At 57.9% G+C, this 23,254-nt stretch overlaps 1 protein-coding gene across 1 annotated transcript in view; it reads left to right on the plus strand.

Moving 5' to 3' along the window:
* The window catches only part of RBM19 (RNA binding motif protein 19), a 107,924-nt gene that overhangs the window by 57,908 nt on the left and 26,762 nt on the right, over positions 1-23,254 (plus strand). Inside the window, exon 22 of the mRNA XM_037511111.2 lies at positions 15,200-15,305. Coding sequence (XP_037367008.1) covers positions 15,200-15,305 — 106 coding nt within the window. The remainder of the gene's footprint in view (positions 1-15,199; positions 15,306-23,254) is intronic.

Below are 23,254 nucleotides of genomic sequence, written 5' to 3' on the forward strand. Positions count from 1 at the left end.
CGTGGTGTTTCAGGACAGGGAGAGGCAGGGAGGGCCCCTGATTTTTGTAGCCAGATTTTCACCCTCTTCATTTGCTTCTTGACTTACCTGGCACATGGTAGGGCCACGAGGGGGGGCTTGTAGCCTTGGTGGCCAAGAGCAGGGAGACCCCCGCCCTGGCAGAGCTGATGTACGTAGGGCGAATTGAACACTGACTTGGTGGTGTCGGAGCCATACAGCTGTGCTGACTTGTAGGGTGATGGAGTTGGCAGTGTCTGAAAGTATGGCTGGGCAGGGCAGCGAAGGCTCCCTCAAGAGGTGGCTGTGACCTGCGACTTGAGTGATAAGCAGGGCACCCCCGCAGAGATGGAGGCCCGGCACCAGCCCTGAGGAAGCTCGGTCAGACCCGGGTCCCACACGTACAGCTGCCCCGCCCCGGCATCCTTCCCCGCCCAGAGGACTGGAGGCCCCTGGAAGAAGCCCTCAGGCCTGCTTATCAGGACAAGACTGGCAGAGCAAGAGCCTCTGTATCTGCCAGGTGCCAGCCCGAAACAGCATCCATGAAACTGCTTAAATACCACAGGGAAGGGGCTCCGTACAGATGGGGGCAGGTTGTGGAACCCACAAGGTTCTGGGGAAGAGCTTAAAATAAGGTGGACTTTGTCTAATACGAGTCCCATATAGCATTTGTGACCTACTTGTCCTAAACCATTATTCCTTTGTCCAAAATTCCCGTAAAGCTGGGTGTCCTGTGTTTTAACTGGTGGCCTTGTCGCTACCAGGGTGGGGGATCCCCACTGCACTCAAGCGTAGAGGGGGGCTTTCACTGAAGAGGACAGAACTGCTGCCAGGGAAGGGGCTCCACAGCACGAAGACATGAGGGAGAAGTACCCCAGCCCCTCTCTCTGCTCACCCTCCCCCCTGCCCACAGGGGAGTCAGGAAGATGCTCCCCACAGGTATCTGGGAGAAGGTCAGGTGGAAAGAGGATGGGGGAGGGGAGTATTTGGACCAGAAAACTTGGCCTTAGGAAGCTCCTGCAAAGTAATACTGGATATAGCCGGAGCTCCCTGCTGGAAGCCTAAGGAGTAAGGGAAGGAAGTGGTTCCACTGGACACATGTCTTCATGGCACAAGAGAGAACTTGATTTTCTTAGCACTAGATTCTCAAGAGGAAGGAATGAGCTAGCATTTAAAGTGTCTTGGGTCTTCTTTCCCCCCTTAAAATAAAAGATACACGTGCATGTATATATTTTCACACGTACCTGTATCTACGTGTGATTATTTTCATAGAGAACATACACATCGTGTAAAAGTCATTTTTGAAAGGTGTAGGAAAAATAGCATCTTACTTTGGTCTCCCCAAAGCCGAGGCTGAGATGCAGCCTTCAGTACAGAGTGTACAGCTGGCGACCGTGGGCAGCAGTGAGGGTGTGCAGAGAGCAGGACAGGAAAGGGGAGGCCAGAGCACCAGGGCCAGCACCAGAAACTCCCGGGAGTGTGCAGAAGGCTTTCCAGAACCGCCCACCTGCCCCCTGCTCCATGCCTGGCTCTCTGAGGACTGGCCCCCGGGACTTAGGACTGAGCGGGCCCCTGGGGCAGAATGGGTGGCCACTGCAGCAGGTGGCAGGCAGGGACAGCACATCTGGGTCTTCAGGAACCTGGCCACCTTCACCGCCCAGACTCCCACACGGAAGGTGGGGGGCACACAAGGTGTGGACCCGCTGCTCCCCGAAGCAGTCACTGCAGCCAGTTTCTTGGGTTTCACTCCAGAGATAGTACTGCGTGCACATGCATGCACCTGTGTACCCCATCCTGACCCCGCCCTTCCCCCCGCCAACTCTTGCACATGGCTTTTTTTTTTTTTCCTTTGTACTTAATCATTTATCCTGATGAGGGATCAGTTGGGAAGCAATTTCCTAACATTACTCCCCTCCCCCCAGTAGGTGACTCTCCCTCCCTCTGAGGTCCCTATGCTGTGTGTTGGGCGCCAGGGGTGTATTCATAGAAGGGAGAGGGGGGCGCCCTGTCCTGTCTGTGTCTGTCACTTGTGTCACTGGGTGACTGGTGGGTTTTCCCTTATCCCTGTCACTGCAGAGAGGAGCAGGGGTGGGGGCTGCAGCAGCCAAGGCCAGCCTGGCCCTCTGTGACAGCATGCCCCCAGGAAGCAGCCCCTCATTAGACCCCTCAGGTGAATGGCACATTGGGAGGGCGAGGCGGCCGGGCCTAATGACACTCTCTGCAAACCTCCCTAATTACCAATTGACTCAGATGTTCTCACAGCCTCTATTAAGTACCCCTGATCTAATAAGTACCTGATTAAGGAAAACAAATAGCTCAGGGAGTGAGGAGGTAAAGACACCTAGTTTCAGGGTTGACATGATTAGGACAGGCTGAGAGGAAGCAGGAGCTAGGGGTCTGCAGGTGAGGCCTGGGCATGAGGTTGGTCTAGAACCAGGGTCATCCAGCTTCTGCCAGGAGCCTGCGATGGTTCCTTTTATGTGCCAACCTTACAGGGCTGTGGGGTGCCCTGCTAGCTGAGTGTGTCTTTGAGGATGTTTCTGGAAGAGATTAGCCTTTGAAATGATAGCCAGTGTCAAACAGGTGGCCCTCCCCTCTGTGGCAGGCACTTTCTGTTGGTTGAAGACCCAGCAGGACAGAAAGGTGGACAAGGATTTATGTTCTCTCTGCTGAAGTGGGGGCATCCATCTTCTGCCCTTGGACAGCGGTGCTGCTGATGCTCAGGTCTTTGGACTCAAAACCAGACTTACCCCACCATCCTCCTGGTTCCTGGGCCCTCGGATTTGAACCTCGAGCTACACCACCAGCTTTCCTGGGCCTCCAGTTTGCGGGCGGCAGGTCGTGGGCCCTCTTGGCCTTCAAAACCCCATGAGCCAGCCCCTCACACTAAATCTCTCCATACATCTATATGTCCCATAGGTTCTGTTTTGAGGATTCTGACTACCACAGGGCCAGAGAATAAATATTTTCAGCTTTGTGGGTTATATACTCTGTCACCCCTACTTTAGCTCTGCTGCTATAACTTACAAGCAGCACTCGACAAGATGTAAGCAAGTGGCCATGACTGTATTCCACCCAAATTGTGCCCAGAGGCCACAGTTTGCCAACCTCCTAGTTTAAAAGTACTGGCCACATTTTCCTCATTGTCAGTCATGCCAATGCTGAGGAAACCTGGCAAGTGCCAGGCACATGAGACTCCACCCACCTGCCTGGACAACCCAACAAAACTCTGTGGGCTTCTATCCTTTGGAATGTCCACTGCTCAGTGGACATCATCCCTCTCGGGGCACATCCTCTTTGATACCCAGATGAGTCAGGCAGACCCAAGGAGCTGCAGTAACAACTCAGCCCTGGACACTACCACAGCCAGGTTGTGAGGTGGGTCGGTGGGGCTCTGCTCCACACATTCTCTCAGGGCTCCAAATGGGAGGCTCCACCTCACATAATTCCAGCATTTACTTTTCCTTCCTCAGGAATTTTGCAATGTTCTTTAAGTTGCTGGTGAGATAATGACTGTGCAGAAGGAGCTTCTTCCCTCCTGACTCCCTGGGTTTTCTCCTCACCGCTGCCTGGGGCTCCTGGGCTGTCCCATACCCCAGATTCTAACTAGCCCTAATTGGGTTTCTTATCCTGGAAAAAGCTTCCTTCTTCCCCATCTCTCACTCCCCCCACTACACTCCCACCCCCGCCAGGCGCCCACATTCATGACCCATCCCTCCTTTCCCTGTGTCCAAAGGGAACAGACCCATTTCCCCTGAATGGGGGACCAGACCACACACAGCCCCAGCAGTACCCCCTGAAGGCCCATTCGATCCCAAACAAATGGTCACAAACCATCTCCACCATTCCCTAAGCCTCAAAACTTCAGTTGCTGCACTGTTGTTTTCCTTCACAGGCTTTTAAAAAAAACATTTGTCCCAGCCGAGAGAGCGCCTGTCCTGCTCCTGGCTCCTGGCTGGCAGGCTCAGCAGCAGGCATCAGCAGCTCCCCATGGCCTGCGCCGTGGGCCTGGGTCTGGCCTTCTGCTGAACTGCCTATAGGTTGGCAAGAGGCCTGACCTTCTTTGGCGATATTGAGGCTGCTTGGTTATCTGAGCACACCCTGTCGTCTGAACCCCATTGGACCAGAAAAACGGTCCCCTCGCCACAGTGCTTGTCAGTCTGGGGTCTCCTGGGGAGACATGCCCACATTCTGCCTCTTCCCAACCAGGGGTAGGGCCAGATGGATGCTTGGGACTCTTGCCAAGGGGTGGAGCGCGTCTGTAGTGGGTTTTCTGGAGGTTGGGAGGAGGTTCTGACCTGCTCCCGCTGATGGCAGGTGTGAGAAGCGTCTAGAAAGCGGAGATCTTCAGATGCTGCCTCCCGGATCTGTCATTGTTACTGCTGCCTCTTCTGCTTCCTCCACTCTCTGCCTGAGCTTCCCAGGGGCCGATAGGCTCCAGCTAGAACCCAAGGAGTGGGCTCAAGGGCAGAGGTGGGTTCCTCCGCTCAGAGCAGGGGTAGAGTGTGGCAAAATAGGAGTTGGAAACTCCATGGTCAGATGGCCTGGACACCAGCCCTGGGAGCTCAGACCTCCCTCTGTGTCGTGTGCTCTCCAGGGCCACTCAGGGAGGTGAACAGAGGGCATCCGGCTTGGTGTCCACGCTTGGGGGAGCGCTGCGCAGTGCTGGTCCCCTCCCACTCTACTCCCAGTTTCTGCTAGTGAGGACCAGAAAGAGAAACACAAGGAAAGATGAGTGTCCACTCATAGCTCGGTCGGCGGGCACTGGGATTCGTCCTGAGCCCTGCCACATGCTCGGTGCCCATGGCTCTGTCCTGGGCACTGGCCACTCAGTAGTCCCTCGGGGCCGTGGGAGCCTAAACAAATCGACCAGAGCACACGGTGAGGGCATGAAGTAACACATGACACTGAGGAAGAGGAGCAAAGCTGTGACAGCGAAGGCCAGGCCCGGGCAGTTGGGCGGGAAGGGCTGGGCGGGACAGCCTTCGCAGGGTTCATGGGTCCACCTCTTATGGAGCAGGTCTCTGGGCTGGGGGTGAGAGGTGTGGCTGTTGCTCACCTCTCGGTGCACACATGCACTAACTCAGCGTGTCCCCACCTCTGGGGAGAGAGGGGCCGCAGTGAGTGGCCCCCAGTGAGTGGCCCACCCTGAGTTGGGTCCAGCTGCCAGCTCTGCTTGGCACAGGGGCTCACCCCACCCCCTCCCAAGGGCAGACAGTTTAGTCCAGCATCAGAGATTGCTGGGTTAGGTTCAGGGGGCCCCAGAGGTCACCCCCGTTGTGGTCCTACCCAGAGCAGCTGCAGACAGAAAAGCAGCAGGCGCTGAGTTAGACACAAGGTTCAGCACGCTGCAGGCCGACCGCACCGTCTCAGCCTCCCGCTGTCCTCCCGGAGCTGCCCTGGAGACCCGGGCTTGGCAGAAATACTGCCGCAAGCAAGATATGCAGCAGCTTGATTTTTTTTTTTAAAGATTTATTTATTTTATGCATGCAAGAACTGGGGTGTAGACCAGAGGTACAGGGGGGTGAGAGGATTCACCAGAGACAGAGTGGGGAGCAGAACAGGCAGACTGACTGAAATACACGCAGCAGGTTAATTCTTGAACCAGATCTGAGCTAACAAGAAAGAGGCTGAGTTTCAGTTTTTTCTTCTCTTTTTTCCCTTCCTCCTCTCAAACATTGCCTGTACCAAGGGTAACGACACCAAAGGGTGTTAAATTGGTTCTGAACGTCCACCTCTGGCTGGCCACATTCTTGTAACGATTTCATTAGCCTGAATTATCCACTTTATTTTCTTGTAATGGGATTAGCTGTACTTGAGGCAGCTGAAGACCAGAGGGGGAGACAGTGGGGAGAGCCTCCACTGTGTGTTTCATTAACTTGCTCGGGCAGAGGCGTGGGACTGACCAGAGTGTGCACCCCAGGCCGGAGGCTGCGCCCCAATCCCCCTTCAGCAAGGAAGAGGGGACTCGAGCGGCTCCCGGGGCAGAGGCGCCTGGCATGCCTGAGGGATGCCTCCTTGGGAAGTTTCTTCCAGTTATCTTGTGGAACTAGTAAGATGTGTGGGTGAGCTGGGGAACTTCTCTTCTCGGGGCCCCAGGCCTCACAATCACATCTGGCCCTCTCAGCTCCGCTTTCTATGGAATCCCCTGAGGTCCAGGAGGGGCCAGGCCTCTGCTTTGGCCTGAAACACCATGAGGCCCGAGAGTTGTCACTTGCCGACACAGATAACAGACATGGGCATTACTGACAACAGCAGCATCCGCGTCTTCCTTCCTCATACGTGCCGAGAGACGGACTCAGCAGCCTGTCTCATGGGTGATTCGTCCCATTGTACAGGTGACAAAACTGAGCCTCAGCCAGGTGGTGTCAGTGCAGGTCTGGGAGCTGACCCTGGTCTGAGCCCAGAACGTCTGTGACATGCCCTCACTGTCAAGGCCAGGCTCCTGCAGCTGCGCCCCTTTGCACAGTCCCTGGAGAATTGGCGTTACCTCCTGCCACATGTGCTGTGCTTCCTTCTCTTCTAGATTCTACTTCGAATCTTTGTTTCATGCAATACCAGTGCCCTGAGAGATCCTAACAGCTTGTCTTGTTTGGGGAGCCAGGAGGGTTCAGTGGCTAGCTGAGTTCGAGAAACACGGTGTCTTCTCTCTCCCTCTTCCAGACACAGCCTTCCTGCCTCTGATATCTTAAAGGCACTGACAAGGTCTGCAGCTGAGACGCTGTAGAACTCTGTTGAACCAGATAGCTCCCAAACTTTTTTTAACCCCAGAAGCCTTTTTACACAAAATACCTACTAACACCTTTCAGGACACATCTGAAAAAATATATATTAGCTCTGGTTTTAAGTATTATTTTTATGACACTTTCTGCCCAAGGACTATTGCCAGCACATGGTTCAACCTTCAGTTGCCTCTTCAGTCCTTTAGCTGCACGCGCACGTGCCCCTTCTCTTGCAACATCATAACTAAGAGCATTGGCTCTAGAATTTCTTCGGGCCTGAGGCCCAACCCTCCCATTTAATAGCCTTCTGAGTTTTGACAAATCCCTTAAGCGGCCTGCACCTCAGTTTCTCTGTATGCGAATTGGGTGCGTAACTCCTGCACCAGGTTGCTGAGGATGGCCTGAGATCACACACAGAATATTCCGGGCACACACCTCGCCCGTTGTGTGCCTCTGAGGGGCGAGTCCAGACACCCTTGCAGCTGGCAGGAGGAGGAGCAGGAGACAGCATTTCCTTCTCTGTTACTGTTTTCGCTCGCTCTTTTCAGTTTTCTGGTTTTTCTGTTTTAAAGATATGTATATAGCAGCGAAGAGCAACGTGTTTACAAACCGAGAGTGTACCCATACGGGGATGCGTGCTCAGAGCTGCTGCGGCTGAGACTGTGCAGTGACAGGGAGTCGGGCTATGAAAACCACTGGCTTATCAGTGAGAAAGAGGCTGCGTGTGCCTGGAGACCGGAGCGCACCTGCCTTCCACCTCCACCAGCACGAGCCCCCTGCCTGCACACCAGGGGCGCTCAGGTCACATGAGCGAGAGAGTGCAGGAGCCGGAGTGCAGGGGTCACAAGACGCCTTGCTGTCCCCACCGTGCACCAGATCAGGACCGGGGTGTGGGGGTGGGGAGGACCGAGCCATCCAGTGTGCGCCTGGGGTGGGTGCTGTAGGGCACACCGAGGGCTCAGAACTCTGGAGACCACAGGACCCTGGAGCAGGGCTAGGAGGGAGAAGGCAAAGAGATGCAATGTGGGGTTCCCAGAGAGCTGCAGCGCAGCCCTCCTGATCCCCCAGCACGACGTCAGAGTGGACACGGGACACCCGAAGTCTGCATCTGTTGTATTCAGTGGCACAGTGTTGAAGGTGTTTTGACTTTTTTCTGCTAAGAACCTGAATTGCCAGCCTCTTTAGATGAAAGAGGAGTGGGCCACCCTGAATCCGGCTGGCCGTTTAGACAGGCCTGAATGGCCAGCCCAGTAAACACATGTACCGGGAGGCTCGTTGCAGCCAGGTTTCTGGGTCTACCCCAGAGATTCTAATTCAGATGGGCCAAGACTGCATTTCTGACAGGTTCCCGGGTGACCTTGGCACTGCTGGGCCTGAGACACAGAGCTGGGGTGTTTCTGCCACTTTGGCCCCTGCTCGCCTGCTTCCCCCTTCTTCTGTCTGGGCCTCAGGGGGCCTTGAGTTACACCTGCTCCCCACCCCTCTGTTGACTTGGCTGTGGCACTCCCCCAATGTTTTCACATACCTCGATTCTCAGTCCAGCCTGGGACTGGCCACCCAGGGCACCCAGCAGATGAGGCAGAGCCAGGCCAGGATCCCCCATCCCCCAGCATGGGGACCCCTCCACAGAGCCTGTCAGGAGGGCTTGGAGCTTCTGCCTGGGACACGCCCCACCTCTGGGACACGCCCCACCTCTGGGACACCCTTGAACTACTTGCCCCACGATCCTCATCTAGAAACAGAAGGGTCACGCTTGCTGGAAAGGCCCCCATGAAAGGCTGTTGAGAAATGCTCAATGCTGACCTCCATACCTCCTTTCTCACTTTCTTGAAAAGAAGGCTATTTCTCAGCCTCCAAGAGGCAAAGATGAAAGGGAGCATCCCACTGTTGGGGCCACGGTCCCCCCGTCCTACACCCCCTCCCAGTGATGGGCAAGTTCAGCCAGAAAGGCACTCGTTAGCAGGTGGAGAGAGGACAAGGGAGGAGCCCCACGCCTAAAATCACTCACCCTCCATCACAGCCTCCTCGGGGGGCACACAGCCTCCTACAGCCCGGCCCTGTCAGGCTCGTCAGGGAGGGAACTGGGGCTTCCTCTCCCCTCAGCAGGACACAGGGTGCCGTCCCTTGATTGACCATCCAGGAGGCCCCTTTTGCTGGCTGTTGTTTACTTGCTGTAGTTGAAAGAACATTGAACCGAAGAGGGCGTGGGGGGACACCTCTGATGCTTGCAGCACTTGAAAGAGCGTCCAGGACAGGAGGACGGGTGTCCTGACCAGACATGCGGCTGTGGCTGCGGTGGCGGCCATGTGTTGTGTGAGGTAGTGGCTGGAAGGACAGGACCCGCCATGAGGGAGGACTCGGGTGCTGTCTCCAGAGTTTTCTATATGTGAGGCACAGTCCTAGGCTCTGCAGACACCACAGACACCAGAACCCTGTGGTCTTAGAGTGTTCTTTCTGTTTCTAGAACAAATCAGCAAGTGAAGCCACTTCATCCAGTGCTGAGGATGACAGAGAGGCTGGTGGGTGGAGGACCAGCATGCAAGGGGAGGGAGAGGCTGCTGAGGAGGGGGCGTTCAGCCAAGAGCCAGGTGACAAGAGGAGCAGGTCTGGATCGGTCCAGAGAGTTCCCGGCAAAGTCAAAGGTCCTGAGGTCGGTAGAAGTTCTGTGGCTTCAGGGACAGGAGGAAAGTGGGCGCAGGTTCTCCATAGTAATGATGGTGGGGGGCAGAAGGCAATATCCAGGGTGCCTCAAGTCCCAGGTCAGAAGCTCGTTTTATGCTAACAGCGTGGAAGCCAGTAAAAGGGAGGGCGCTGGGGGGCGCCAATGGCCCCCATGCAGCGGCAGCTACTGAGATCCACAGGCCTGTTACTTGTGCTTTTATTCCATCCTCTCCCCCTTCCCCCAACTTGTGAGGTCGGTGGATTGAACGAGGCAACCTTGACCAAAGACTTGCTTGGTCGCCTGGCAGCAGTGGGAGGTCTGTGGGCAGGTCCTATGCCACGCCTCCCTCCTGCAGAAATGGCAGCTGTAGGTCTGGGGGCTGGGCCTGCCTTTCCACCTCGATTCCACTGGCACCCTTGTCGGGAGAAAGTGAGAACTGGGCCAACAGCTGCCAGCCTACCACAGTCACTCGTCTGGGGGTCCACAGGTCCAGGGGTGGACCCTTCTTTAGGATGTGGGTGCAGGCACGGGGGGGAGAGCAGAGAGCACGGAGCAGAACCCCCCAAGCAGGTGAGATGAGGGATTTGATCTCTCTGTTCCCTCTGAGCCCCAGTTCCCTCCCTGTTTCTCTGGGGCAGAGAGGGGCTCCCTGCCTGCCTGCCAGCTGGCCCTCCCCTCCCAAGGGCAAGTCCCCTGAGAAAGAGGTGAAGGTCCAGCCCACTTCCATCCCTCCGGGCACCTCACACTCCGGGCCGTTTGCTGGCAGGCAGGATGCCCCATGGCAAAGCTTCGTGAGAGAAAAGCCCAAATTCGGGCACAGGCCACCCGCAGCGTGCCCAGCTGGGCTCATCAGCATCTGTGGGACCCTGGGCAAGGCCCTTCACCCGAGTGGCCCTGGAGAAATCAAGTGGTCTTTGAGCCTCAGTTTCTCCATCTGTAAAATCCCTTGGCGGTGCCATACACTCGGGGCTCCTGTGAGGTCAGGCACAGCAGATGCTCAGCACACTCAGGGCACAAGCCCTGAGGATGTCCCGGGATGGAAGTGTGTGTGTGTGTGTGTGTGTGTGTGTGAGAGAGAGAGAGAGAGAGAGAGAGAGAGAGAGGACAGAGAGAGAATGGGTAGTGATGGTGTATTTGAACGGCTTTTTCATGCCCAGAGATTTAGACCTTTATTCTTCCCTCTAGACAGAACAGAAAGAAGCCACAGTTTATTCTTATCACAGAACCACCCCGTCATCTTGTTCAGACCACACTGTGGTTCGGCTCTGGGTCCCTGGGGGGGCTGAGTCCCCCTCCTCGCTGCTGCCCTGGGCGCAGGTGGAGCCCAGTCGTGCCAACAGCTTTCCCCACGTGACTCGGCACTTCAGCAGGGATCTGGATCCTCCCAGGGATCCAGACTGGAGATGGAGGAGTACATAAGTCCTGGGAGCCGGCCCCGGGGTCCTCAGCGGGGGCCCGACCCCTCCTTGGTGTCAGCCTGCGCGCTGGAGGGATTGACTGACCTGCCCACAGAGGCCCCAAACCCAGAGGCCCCAAACCCAGATGCCCCAGCATCCCTGGAGGGGTGGGTCTCTCTGCCCACCCCTCCTTGCCCTCCGTCCCCCTGATCCCCTCACTTCACTGCAGGCTGAGGAGGATTCGTCCCTCTCAGAAGCCAGGTCTCACGGAGCCCTTGCCCTGTGGGGCTGCAGCAGGACGGGCCGGGCCGCCAGCTTGCAGCAGCAGCAGGCAGGGCGCACACACCGTGTTGTGTCTGGTCTGGGCCTGTGTGCAAACACCATTTGCATCCCGGACTTGTTGATGAGGCCCGGGCATAATTGGCTTGCCTCGCTCAACACCTCAGGGCCCGCTCCCACCTCCTCCCGCCCCTCCCACCCCCACACACCTCGAAAGAAATTAGAAACGTGACAACAAACTCCTGTTGTCGAAAAGCCCCCAAACCCGCCACCAGCCCTTGCTCTGCCGCAGAGGGGGTGGGGCTGCGGCTTGGGTGGGGGAGTAATTGGTGAACCCGAGGTGAATGGAATAATTGGAAAAGTGAGGTGTGAGTTTGTTACTGAAGTGTGAGCGTGGTGGGGGAGGGAAGGAGGGCCATGTTTAAAAGCCTGGTATGTCCTCTTTATTCACAGCTTCTGATACAGTAATTGCTATTTTGTGGTTTCTATTATCTACACAGTGGGGAGCGTAACGTCTCCTTCCCTGGGCGCCAGAGGCTGGGCTGGGGGGAGTTCCTGGGTGCCTGTGATTTTCCATCCGCTCCTGTCCCCAGCGGCCCTGCCCGGTCTCGCCGGGCTGCGGCCTCTGCTCCCCAAAGAACAGGGTTCGTGCCACGCTACCTTCCAAAGCCGCTCTTAAAAATGGCTCCATGGACCTTGCTGTCAGATAAGACCCTTAATAATGGCTGGTATTTATATATCGCTTATCTCCAAGGAGCTAAAGGTACTTCATCGATTTTTTTTCCTCCCAACCCTTTTTTTTTTTTTTTTTCATTTTAATTCTCTTTCGATATCTCTCTGAGATCGTGAGTATCAGCCTCATACCTCACCCCCCTGCACAGTCCTAGAAGCTACAGGGCTGCCCGCCCTCCCAGCTTTGTTCTCCACCTGAGTGACCGGGAGCTGGCCTGGCCCCGAGTCCCAGGCTGTGGGACGGGGGCAGGTCACTTTGCCTCCCTGGCCCTGTTTTTCTCATCTGTAGAAACAGCCAGGAACACGCCCCGCCATCGTGGGAACGATGCATTTAAAAGGCCTAGCACGTCACGGGCACAAGCTCATTGGTAGCTGGGGTGACGGCAGCAATATGGCGTCTGGAAGCCTCAGCCATTCATTTCAGGCTTCACGGACGCTGGGAAGTCCCTTCAAAGATCTATCCCACGACATGCGGCTCTGGCCGGTCTGTTTCTCAGAAGGGAGAAACACGTTCACAGTAACCATTTCCCCGGCCCTGAAGAATAACAGGATTTGGGGAGCCACTAGAGTCTTCAGACAGCTTTTAACTTGTGTGCAGATGTTCCTCCAAAAGCCCTGACAGGCCAGAGATGCCCCAAGGGCCCCCCCCCCCCCCGGCCCCCTGCTGCTGGGACAGAATCTCCAGCTCCCTGATCCCACGTGGATCCAGGGTGCCTGTCTTTGCCCCGTGCCCGGCTCTGCAGTGCACCCCTCCAGGCCGCGAAGCACAGCTCCTTCAGCCTCTCCTCATCAGCTTTTTTCTCCACCTTTTAATTATTTTCCTCGCCTTTCTCCGGACCCTTAGCTGCTTACCATGCACAGAGCGTCGGCAGCTTGCAGTGCGCTGCAGAGGGAGGAAGCAGCCTCCGCAGCTCCCCCCCTCCCCCTCTCCACACGCACACACATGCAGGCTGGCTCTCCAGAAATTAGATGTGGGCAGAGGCCACTGACACCATCAGGGCCTAGGACTGAAGTCCCCGTGACAGAGGTGGAGGGTTGGCACAAGGAACTGGCATTCATTTGGCCTCCCTTGCCCCACGGCTTTGGGTGAGTCCCTCAGAGGCGACATGGAGTATTCCTCGCCACCACCAATTCCCTATCCACCCCCACGTGAGTTCTTCCTGCCTCCCACCATGACAGGCCAAACCTCAGAAAGAGACCACACCCTGAACATGGCTGGTCCACCGGGGAAAGTGCTGGAGGGAAGCATCGTACAGCAAAGAGCTCAGCCTTCCCCCGAGACCCAACACCACCCACCTTCTAGCCCTGCCACTGACAAGAAGGGCTGTCTCCCTGGGCCTCAGTTTCTTCACCTGTAAAATGGGGGTAGTGAGACTCATCGTCATGAACACATGTTCTGTGCTTAGGTCGCCCGTGACCCATTTCCACTTACTCCTCGCTGCCACCCTCTGCAGGGAGAAGTACTGGTGCTCATGTCTGCCTTCTGGGGCTGCAGCCGCAGCTGGACCATCGGGCGCCCACTCCCAGCCAGGTGCTGGGCTCCTTGCTGCAGACCCCAGGAGGAGCAAGGAAATCGTGGGCTCCACGGTGGCAGAGCGCACCCTAGGCTTCCCCACCACACTGCACGGTGGCCACACTGGGCACCCCAGTGGCAGCAGGGCTTTAACCCAGCCCATCAGCAAAGGCTGCTTGGAAACAGCAACAGTTAAGCTGAGGCTGGAAGAGCCTGGAGGTAGGCAGGGGGGAGAGGTGGGCCAAGAGATGAGCATCCACAGGTTGCCTGTAACCCTGTGTCTACAGCAATCTGCATCCGGGGGCTTGGCCCTGGCACACGAGAAATGATCGCCAAGGCTCCCTTGTGCCCTGCCCTCCACACCCTGGGCCTGTCTGCTCTCAGACCTCAGGCTGGGGTCTCAGGATCCCCCCCACCCCACCCGTGGCTCTGAACTTGGAGCCAAAGAGCCATTGATCTGAATGAGCCCACAAGAAGAGCTGGCCGTCCCCGCCCTGGCAGCCAGGCCAGTCTGGCAGAGGCCCCTGGGCTTCCACAGAGGAAGAGGCAGCAGAGGGCTGTTGTGGGGAGCGTCAGCCTTTAGGTGGCAGAATAAAGCAGAGTTTGTGGGCTCCTCTCCTTTCTGTCCCCTCACCTTCTAGCTTGTCTCCACCTGCCCAGCCTCTGGGCCCCAACAGATGGGCCTCCAGCCAGTAGCCAGCGAGACTGACAGGGCTGCACCCCCACCCTCCCCGGCCCCGCCCTCCCCAGGAGGCTGGCCCTGCCGCCAGCAGCCCTGTTTCTGGGGGCTGCTCTGAGAGGGCCCGGAGGGGGGAGCCGAGCCGCCGGGAGAGCTTGGAGGAGACGTGCAGATTCATTTTGAGGATTCATAACGCCGCATTTACACACCGTCCTGCCTGCAGAAATTGGGCTGGCAGATGCCTGGTCATGCTGGCAGGGCTGTGGGTTAACGCCTCGGATTTAGCTTATATCATTTCCCGAGCGCTTAGGGCCTTTACTGTGTTTTCTACCCAATCGGTCTTTGGCCCTGGAGCCTCCTAGATGTCGCGGCGCGTGTGCGCCAGGCGCCCGCGAGTGTGTGTAGGTTTTCAAATATAATAATACCTCTCTTCAGATGCCGTGCACATTAAATATTTATCGGCAGCAATTTGTGCGTATGTGTTTGATAAATGGACATCGGGAAGGGGTGCGGGGCAGGGTGGAGGAGGGAGGGTGCTGAGACGGGAGAGCCAGGCGGGCCGGCTGCTTTGGTCCTGGAGTGTCTCCGAGCAGGTGCCCGGGGGCTGTGCGATGCCGTGTTTGCCTGTGTGATCCCGTCGGGGGGCCCAAGTCATTTTCCTCTTCAGAGCTTTGCCCGACTTTGGCTTAGCAGATATCAAAACGAAAGCCCTGGGGAGGGAAAGTGGGGTTTAGAGGGAGTCACTGTGTATCTTTCAAGCCTCGAGTGCTGGGGCAGTATCCCAGCCCCGGGTCTGGGAGAAGGGGCCCCGCTCCCTCAGCTCAGCCTGGGAGGAGGGTTAGAGGGTCAGGAGAGCCCACGGAGCCTGGCCCTGGCCCCGTCCTGGGCCCGTGTACCAGGCTGGATCCCTGCTGAGTGTGTGCCCCTCTCGGGGGCGGGGGGGTGATGGGCAGGGGATGCCGAGGGACAGCAGAGAAACTGAAAGGTCTCCAGCCTGACCACTCCCTGCCTGCCCAGCTTGATGGCCCAGGCCCAGCAGGAGGAGGCCACTTGTGTCCCAGAGCACAGGATAGACTCTGTGTGTGTGTGTGTGTGTGTGTGTATGTGTGTACATACTGTCAGTCAGCACTTCTTTATCCAGACGGGATCAGTGTGAGAATGTCCTGAGTCCCCCAAACCTCGGTTCTTATATTCCCGTATTCTGCCTTTTGTTTCCAGCACCTTCGGGGAGCTGAAGACCGTCCGCTTGCCAAAGAAGATGGCTGGGACAGGCGCGCACAGAGGGTTTGGCTTTGTGGACTTCCTCACCAAGCAGGATGCCAAGGTGAGTGAGGCACAGGCATCTCCTCTCTGGACCTTCACGGTGGGTGAGGGTGTGTCAGCACCCCATACGCCCCCGCCTCCTCCCCCTGGTTTTGTGTTCAGAGGAGGAAGGGCCTGTTCTGTGTCCCACCCTCCCCCACGTCACACACACACAAACCTGGGATGCAAAGTGAGGAAGCCCCTAGGTCATAACCCCCCCAGAAGTGGATTGCAGGGTGTCAGGGGATGGTGCTTAGAGGTGGCAACGAGACACCCAGTTGAGGTGCGTGCCTCCCCCTTTCCTGCTGATGGCCGTGTTGGTTACAGGTGAGGTGAGCCAGGCACCCCAGGTGCTGTGGGGGTCAGTTTGCAGGACCCCTTTTATTTGGAAGCAGGGCAGCCTCCCTGGATGTGGGTAGGTGCAGTCTGGTGGGATGCAATGTTGAGTGGGTCCTAGGGCCCCGCCCCCAGCCACGAAGCTCATGTGAGGGCTTGTGGGGTTCCAACTGTGTCTTTGGTCACGTCCCTCACAGAATCCCCAAGGGAGGCGGCAGTGGCTCTGTCCTCATGTGCATTTTCCCCCTAAGTCTCTGCCCTCGAGGGCGTGATGGAGTGACAATAACACTTTGTGGGCCCTGGGAACAGGCATGGGTAGGGAGGGCACCCTGGGTTCTCGGGGAGCCTTGCCAACCACCTTTGTCTCCAGCCTGACCTGAATGCAAACGCCTGTTTTATTGACACATCGCCATGTTTATCCAGACATCTACTCCTCTTTCTTCTCGGCCAGCAGCCTTTCCCTGGCCTGCTGTCCCTGACAGCCTACACCACCCAGCCCTGACACTCAGCAGCAGGGCAGCCACCCCGGGGTCCCCACGTCTGCTCAGACGGAGCCATGGAGGAAGCTGTCCGAGCACAGCTTGGCTCCCCTAGCCCTGCCCTGTGCCTCGGTTTCCTCATCTGTAAAACAGGAATGAAAACCACCCACCCTCACAGAGTGAGGAGAGGTGACACACAGGGTCCTCCAGGCAAGCAGCGGTTTCCTCGTTCCCACCGGCCCAGCGCCCTCAGAGCTGTCTGTCTATCCTTCTGTCTGTCCATCGTCCGTGGCAGAGTGAAGGGGACTGCAGGGCCATGTTCGCTGCACTCATCCTCAAGCTGCTGGGTGAAGGCGTGGACCCGGCGCCATCTGTTCTGTGCCAGGGATCCCAAGTGAGGTTGTGATTGGAGGAGAAGTGAGGGGGTCTCTCTCCCCACCCGTGTTAAGGCGCCCACGTGCTGGCTAGTGGTCAGAGCACAGGCTTGGAAGCCTGAGTTCAAGGCCTAGCCCCGCTGCTTACCTGCCGCGTGACCTTGGGCAAGCGGCCCACTTTCTGCGTGCCTCAGTTTTCTCTTTTCTAAAACGGTGGTGGGCTTTTCCGCGTCCACTTGTGGTAAGGCCTGGATGGGAGCCTGGCCCCTGTGAGCTGGCTTAGCTCTGAGGAGGCGGAGGAGGGTAGTGACGGGGGCATTGATGGCGACAATCTGAGAAAGAGAGGCGAGGAAGAGCAGAGAAAGGGGGTTTCAGAGCCCCTCCCCCCGGAAGCCGTCCTTCCGCCCAGGTCGATGTCAAAACGGACATGGCTCTGGGGCACAGCGGGTTAGATCAGACAGGCCCCCTTGCCAGGCTGCGGTCGATACAGATTATTCTCTGGGATCATTAGAACGGAAGGTGGGATCTCAGGTGGACGGGGCAGTGGAGACCAGGCTGCAGAGGTGATTTCCGCAGCCGGCCGGCCCTCTGGCCGTGTGTGAAGGTGGCTCCTACCCTCCCTCCCTGCCTTGATTCTGGGTTCCAGCAGGAGAAAGGGCCGTGAGGACAGCGAGGACTCAGCCCTCAGCCCCTGCGAGCTTGGCTCTTCCTGCCTCTGCCTCCAGCAGGCGGCGGCCCAGCCCTCCCGGGTTCTGCCTGGTCCGCAGCCCCGCGGCGGCTCTTCCTCTCCTGGCGCCAGGACAAGGGCCCTTTGTGCCCACTGCCACGCAGCCCGCGCCCGGGAAGCCGGCACCCCCAGGAGCACGCCTCCTGCAAAGCTCCCTTTGCTCTTTTTGCTTCCCGGGGAAGCTGCCGAGCTTCTCACTCTCCTCCCTGTCTGCCTGAAGAACTTTATTGTCTTCCGAGTGGAACATTTAGTGCTCTCCGCTGACCCGCAGACCGTGCGCGCGGCGTGTTGGGTGAATAGGATTCTGAATATTGTAAATATCTATTAGCTCGAGGCTGGGCGGGAGCTTGCAGAGGGAAAGCAGCGCAGCCAGGAGACATTCAGTAAAAATCCCGAGACCTTTTTTATCTCGGTAGAAGGGATTCACAGGAATCTCAGGGCTGGAAGCGGGACCTCCACCACCGTCCCCAGGGTTGTGGGGTGAGCACCCCTGCAGCATTTCTTTTGAAGCATGTTGGGGAGGACTCCTCCTTCAGAAACCCTTCCCGAGGCTGGGCTGAACCCTGACCCATCAAGTCCCCCTCCCCGCTCTGGCGGCTTTTCTCCCGCCTCCTGTCCCGGCCCCTCCTGAGCGTCAACAGCCGCCGTTCCTTTGCCATCAGCAACCACTTGGGCTTGAAGACAGAAGCCTCCTCCTGCTCGGGCTCCGGCAGTCCTTAGGCAGGAGAAAAGGAGAAGGGGAGAAAAAGCTCAGAGGCGCTGGCCAGTGTCAGGAAAGAGAGGCAGGGAGGGAGCCGAAGCCGATCGTAGAGCCTCGTGCCTGGAAGGCAGTGGAGACACATGGCTTCTGGGCAGCGCCAGCGCTGAAGTCTGAGCAGGCATGTCGACTCCCAGTGCAGTGCTCCTTCCCCAGCATCCAACATTTCGCTTCGCCAGCTGGCCGAGTGAGTGAGAAGAATGAAGCCCCAGCTGGTCATAAATTCATCCCCTCAGCACCAGCAGCTCTGCTTGGGCCCCAGTCACGGGCCTGTCTGGTCCCCCCTGCACCCAGGAACTCCGAGTCTCTGGCCTTTCTGCTCGACACCCATGTGCCCTCTCAACATCGCTGTGAACACGCGTTATCCAGCACGCCCCCTGGGTCAAGCACACACACCCAGCGAGGAGAGAGAATCCTGGCGCGGGACTCCACGAGGGCTGCCGTGGGAGAGCTCAGAGTAACCAGGCAACTGATGACAATAGCCAGAAGCTCCTCGACCCACCGCTCCGGCTTTGTATGTGACATGTACTCCGCACACGCATTGTCTCATCCCAACCTGCAGCCGCCCCTGGAGTCGGGCAGGAGATTTGCATAACTCCCTCCCAAGTTCTGCGAGTGTTTGCTCAGCTCCGTCTGTGCGTGAGCCGAGGGGAAGCCCGGACCTGCTCTCGTCTGGGATGCTAGGCTGGGGGTGGGGCCTGGCACAGGCTCGCTGAGCTGGTGTGTTCTCCCAGCCAGGACGTTCGACCAGCCTACGATGTCCGGCAGTGACTGGCAAGCCCTCCAAAGTGCCAGTATTATCTAAACCTCTAGGTTGATGATCTGGTGTTTTCAAGAACCTTCTCGCACGGGATGGAGAGAAGCGAGGACAAAGGGTGACGAGGCAGACAGGAGGGCAAGTGCAGTGGTCGTCCAGGGTGGCCTGGGTCTGTGCTTATGGGCGTGGCTGTCCCTGGTGTCTCAGGCACTGTTAGGTCCTCTGGCCCTGAGGACATTTCTGGAAAGGCAGTATCTTGGCATTAAAAAAATCAACTTCTAAAAAGCCCGTCTTTGGCAGGGATGCTGCTGGGCATTTTCATTCATCATTTTAAACCTCCCAATACTGTAGGAGATACTAGGGGAGCTTTTGATAGATGGAGAAACTGAGGCTCAGAGGAATGAAGTCACCTGCCCAGGGCCACACAGCCAGCCCTGGGCAGACATGGAGAACCCTGCAGGGCTATCTGATTCCAAAGCCCACATAGTTAGGACTTCCCCCACGCCAGCCCGCCTCTTTACACCATAGCTGTCAGCTCACCGGCCTTAACACCTTACCAAAGATAAGGACAATTAGACATTGTGTAGGAAGGAGGAGGGAGAAACTGCCCCTCAAACACTTCCCGGGGACAAGTCTCCCCAGTGCCAGTGGAGTGGACATTCCCATAGTAGCCCCCACAGCACAGCAGAAGTCTTCTCCCAACCCCCTCCCCCCAAGCCCAGGGCAGTGGCTGGCCTCGAAGGCAGCAGCTTTCTACCTGGACAGGTGAACTGGGCTCCCCAGCCAGGCATGTCATCCAGTTGCCAAGAGGGGGTCCATTCAGAGGCCCCTGCCTCTTCTCCCTTTGCCCAGCCGGGACCTGTCTGGGGATGGGGAAGACCCAGAGCACAGACCTGCAGCCCAGAAACCCAGACCCGGCTTTTTCCCAGGCCTGCGCCTTTAATTCCCCTTCCCAAGCCTGCCTCGCCTTTGTACTTTTGCAGTTGCAGCTGTTTTTATTTGCCGCCACTGCTGTTGTTTTAAAAGGTCTATTTTCACATGGAATGTTATCCAATTAGCAGAGCAATGTGTTGGCTTAAATAAACACTTGGGGGGAGCCGGCTGTAGGGAGACGTGATGGTGGCGGCGTTGGCAGGCAGAGCGCTCTCGCAGTGGTAAACAGCGCAGCTCTAATTGTAGGGCCGCTCGCTTAATGTCTCCTTTCTCTCTTCTCACTTTCACACGCCGCCGGGAGGGGGCAGAGGGAGTGGCGTGGACACCCGGCCCAGGCACAACCCAGTTGGGTGGTGCCGAGTATTGGGGTGTGCGGGTCGCTTTCGGCCTCTCTGCACTCAGGGGCTGTGGCCTTGCAGACCCCCCCAAAACAAAACATCTGGTGGAAAGAGGTGACCGTCCGCGAGCCAGACGGCGCTTCAGGGCGGGGCTGCCTCTCTGCGGGTGTTGGGTGACGCTCGGTGAACCATGCTCGCCATCAGGTTATCTGGGGTTGCATTCGCTGCACGTGTCTGCTTAATTGAGTGCATAGAGCAAGTCATCTCCGTGGGGGTCCTGCAGGAATGGGAGGTGGGGCTGAAAGGGGCATCCCCCATGGAAAGGAGGAGTCTGGGGGCCTGTCATCCCGGCTCCCAAGTACCTAGCCGGCCGTGCCAGGCAGTGGTTGGCAGCGTGGTCAGTGGAGTGCACGCCGCCTCTTGCCAGTTGCGTGCACACGGACAAGGCGCTCATACCCCGAAGTCCAGGCTGCTTTGCCCTCGCAACGGGCAGTGAGCGCGCTGTCCTTGAAGCAACTGCTCAAGTAAATGGACTGGTGCGTGTGAAGTGCTTCGCACAGGCCGAGGCACACGCGCGAGGTGGGGCGGCTGTGCGGCCTGGGCCCTGAGGTCAGTGGAGCTGCAGTTGGAAGCCCCAGATGGGCGGCTCTTTGTCGCCCCGAATGTTAACTGAAAGCACATTCAGGAGCTGGGGCCGGCCCCCACTTTCCTATCTAGGTGTGTGTGTCAGGTGTGTGCACTCGTGTTTGAATTGAGGGTTCGTCCTGCTCTCTCGGAGCCCAGGGGTCGGAGAAATTGTATTTGAATCCTGAAGCTTGTGCTTCAAGGCAGGGACTTAGCCAACACATTTATGGGTTTCAGATCAGGACAAGCCACCTCCTCACACCAGCAGGTGCACATTGTTCATGCCAAGTGGAAGCAAGGCCACCAAGCACCCCCCGCACTGTATGCCCGGCCCTGGGAGGTGGGGGTGGAGGCCCCACAGCAGAGTGGGACTGGGGTCGAATGTCTTGCTCTTAGAGTCCTCGGTTGTCGGTGCGAGTTACCAGGCTAGGTAACCAGCCCAGCCGAGCCAAACCCCCTCTCTGCCTCCAGGGGCCTTAACAGTCACTCCTGTGAACAACCACCCCCTTGCAGGCAATAGCCCCAGACCAGGAAGCAGGCTTCCCTGCGTGCCAGGCGCTGGGCTAGGGAGTGGTCACTGTCTCCTGTCTCCTTTCGGGCAGCCCCACAGCCAAGGTACCCCGCGTTGGCAGCAGAGAAAGTGGGGACTGGGAAAGGTTTCTCATCAGGCCCCAGAGCCAGAGCAGCAGGGCACTCATGGGAGCGCACCATCACCAGACCACACGCCCTGTCGCCTCTGACCCCTCGGCTGCCTGTGACAGCATCATCCCCGGGACTCTGCAGAGGTCATAGCTGCTGTCTCACCCCGTGGCCCTGATTTAGTGCTTGGTTCCCAGGAGTTCCTCCGGGGATGCTGAGATGAGTTTGGTGGAGCCGAGTCAATGAGTGAGTGAGGGCAAGAGAGCTCAGTGATTGGGAAAGATTTTAGACATGACAGCCAGAAAGTGGGGCCCTGGATGTTTCTCTTGGACTCTGCCCTTAGCTTGGATGGACAAGGACTAAATGAGGCCCACAGTTCGAGTCAACCACTGCTGTGTAGAGAGCCCCACTTATTCTGGGGACCACGGCCAGCCTCGCTCCTCCCCCGGGGAGGCCAGAAGCAGCTCTGGGGGCATGGCCATGGGTCAAGAAGGATCTGTCCCTGCAACACAGGCTGTCACCCATGGGCAGGCAATACGTGACAACTCCAGGGTGGGGATCCTCCTCCCAAAAGTCGGAGGCCCTGTTTTCAACACCTCAGCAGCCCCCAACGATTCCCTGGGCCAGTGTTCCCTCCCCTTCTGCTGGTGGCTGTGCCCCGGTTGTTCTTGGCCAGCTGGGGTCACGCTTACCTTGGGCTTGGCACAGGTGGTTTTGGGCAGGGTGGCTCTGTTGGTGTTCAGGCGGCTTTGACGTCTGCTGGGGCAGCAGCCCTCCTGCTCTGCCAGCCAGAGCGAGGGCCGAGAGAGGGCCTGGGCTTCTGAGACCGCAGAGGCAGTCCTGTCCTCAGCGCTGCCCAGGAGCCCTCGGGACGCGTGTTCTGCCAAGGGCATCCAGTGGGCTTTTGTTGCCAGTAGGAGGAGAAGGCCTGTCTCCAGGGAGAGCTGCGGAAAGGTCAGGCCAGTGCCGCGCTGGCAGCCTTCCAATGCCTCCCCTGTTCTGGGGATGGCTCCAGGCCTGTTCTCGGTCTGGCCCGCGGCTGTCGCTCCCCTCTGTTTTTGCCGGCTTCCTTCCAGGGAGACGTAGGAAAGGCAGTTGGAGGCAAGGGCTCTGGGTGGCCACCTTAGGTCAGAGAAGATTTAAGATGCAGATCCCGGGCCCCCCAAGCCAGAGAAGCAGTGATCGGGCTAGACCTGCTGAGCGCTCTCCCTGCCGGGCCTCAGGTCCTTGGAGCAGCGCCAGGGCACAGCCCTGCTGTCTGCAGTGTCTGTCCCCCTGTCAGGGCACAGGGACCTGATCCCGTGTAAGGGTCAGGAAACAGATCACCCCAGGTGATCCCAGTGAAGTGGCTTTCATGGAAGGGGACGCAGGCCTAGGGGACTCACCTGGGGTGCTGGAGCTCCCGGGGCTCGTGACTGGCCTGAGGCCAAAGAGACCTTGAAGGCACGTGAACACCTACCTTGATACTTCAGGTGGGAGCACTGGGGAGCCCCCACCTGTCCCTTTGTCTCCCTCAACTCCCATCTCCGACCAGTGTTCTCCCCATTTGCTTAAGCTCAGTGATTTATAGAGTCTGTGGGCATCGACTCTGGTGACAGAGAGGACTCCCCTCTAGCGGCTTTCTCCTCTCTGCAGGCCTTAGAGTGTGCCCTTCTGGTCTCTCGGCCTCTGCAGTGACCCAGCTGGGCTGTTTGCGTCTGCCGAGGCCAGTGGCACAGGTTACAGTTCATCCTGCAGAGTCCACAAGGGGTCAGGTCCCTGTCCCCCTCCAAAGGCCAGACCCCCGAGCCTGGGATCGGGTCTTGTACTCACCACAGGTCGTGTCCCACTCGCAGAGGTGGAGGATGGAACACGACTTCCCCTGTGGCCCTCATGGTCTGAAGTGTGAGGCAGGACATCTAAGCCACCCGTAGCTCCAGCCAGGACAGTGAGACCATCCCTTGCCCCCTGGAGACCTGTTTTCAAGACCCTCGGTTAAGGAGATGCCAGTTTATGCTATTGGCTGAC

Source organism: Talpa occidentalis, unplaced genomic scaffold, assembly GCF_014898055.3.
Source record: "Talpa occidentalis isolate TD23 unplaced genomic scaffold, MPIMG_talOcc4v2.1 talOcc4.14, whole genome shotgun sequence".
NCBI lineage: Eukaryota > Metazoa > Chordata > Mammalia > Eulipotyphla > Talpidae > Talpa > Talpa occidentalis.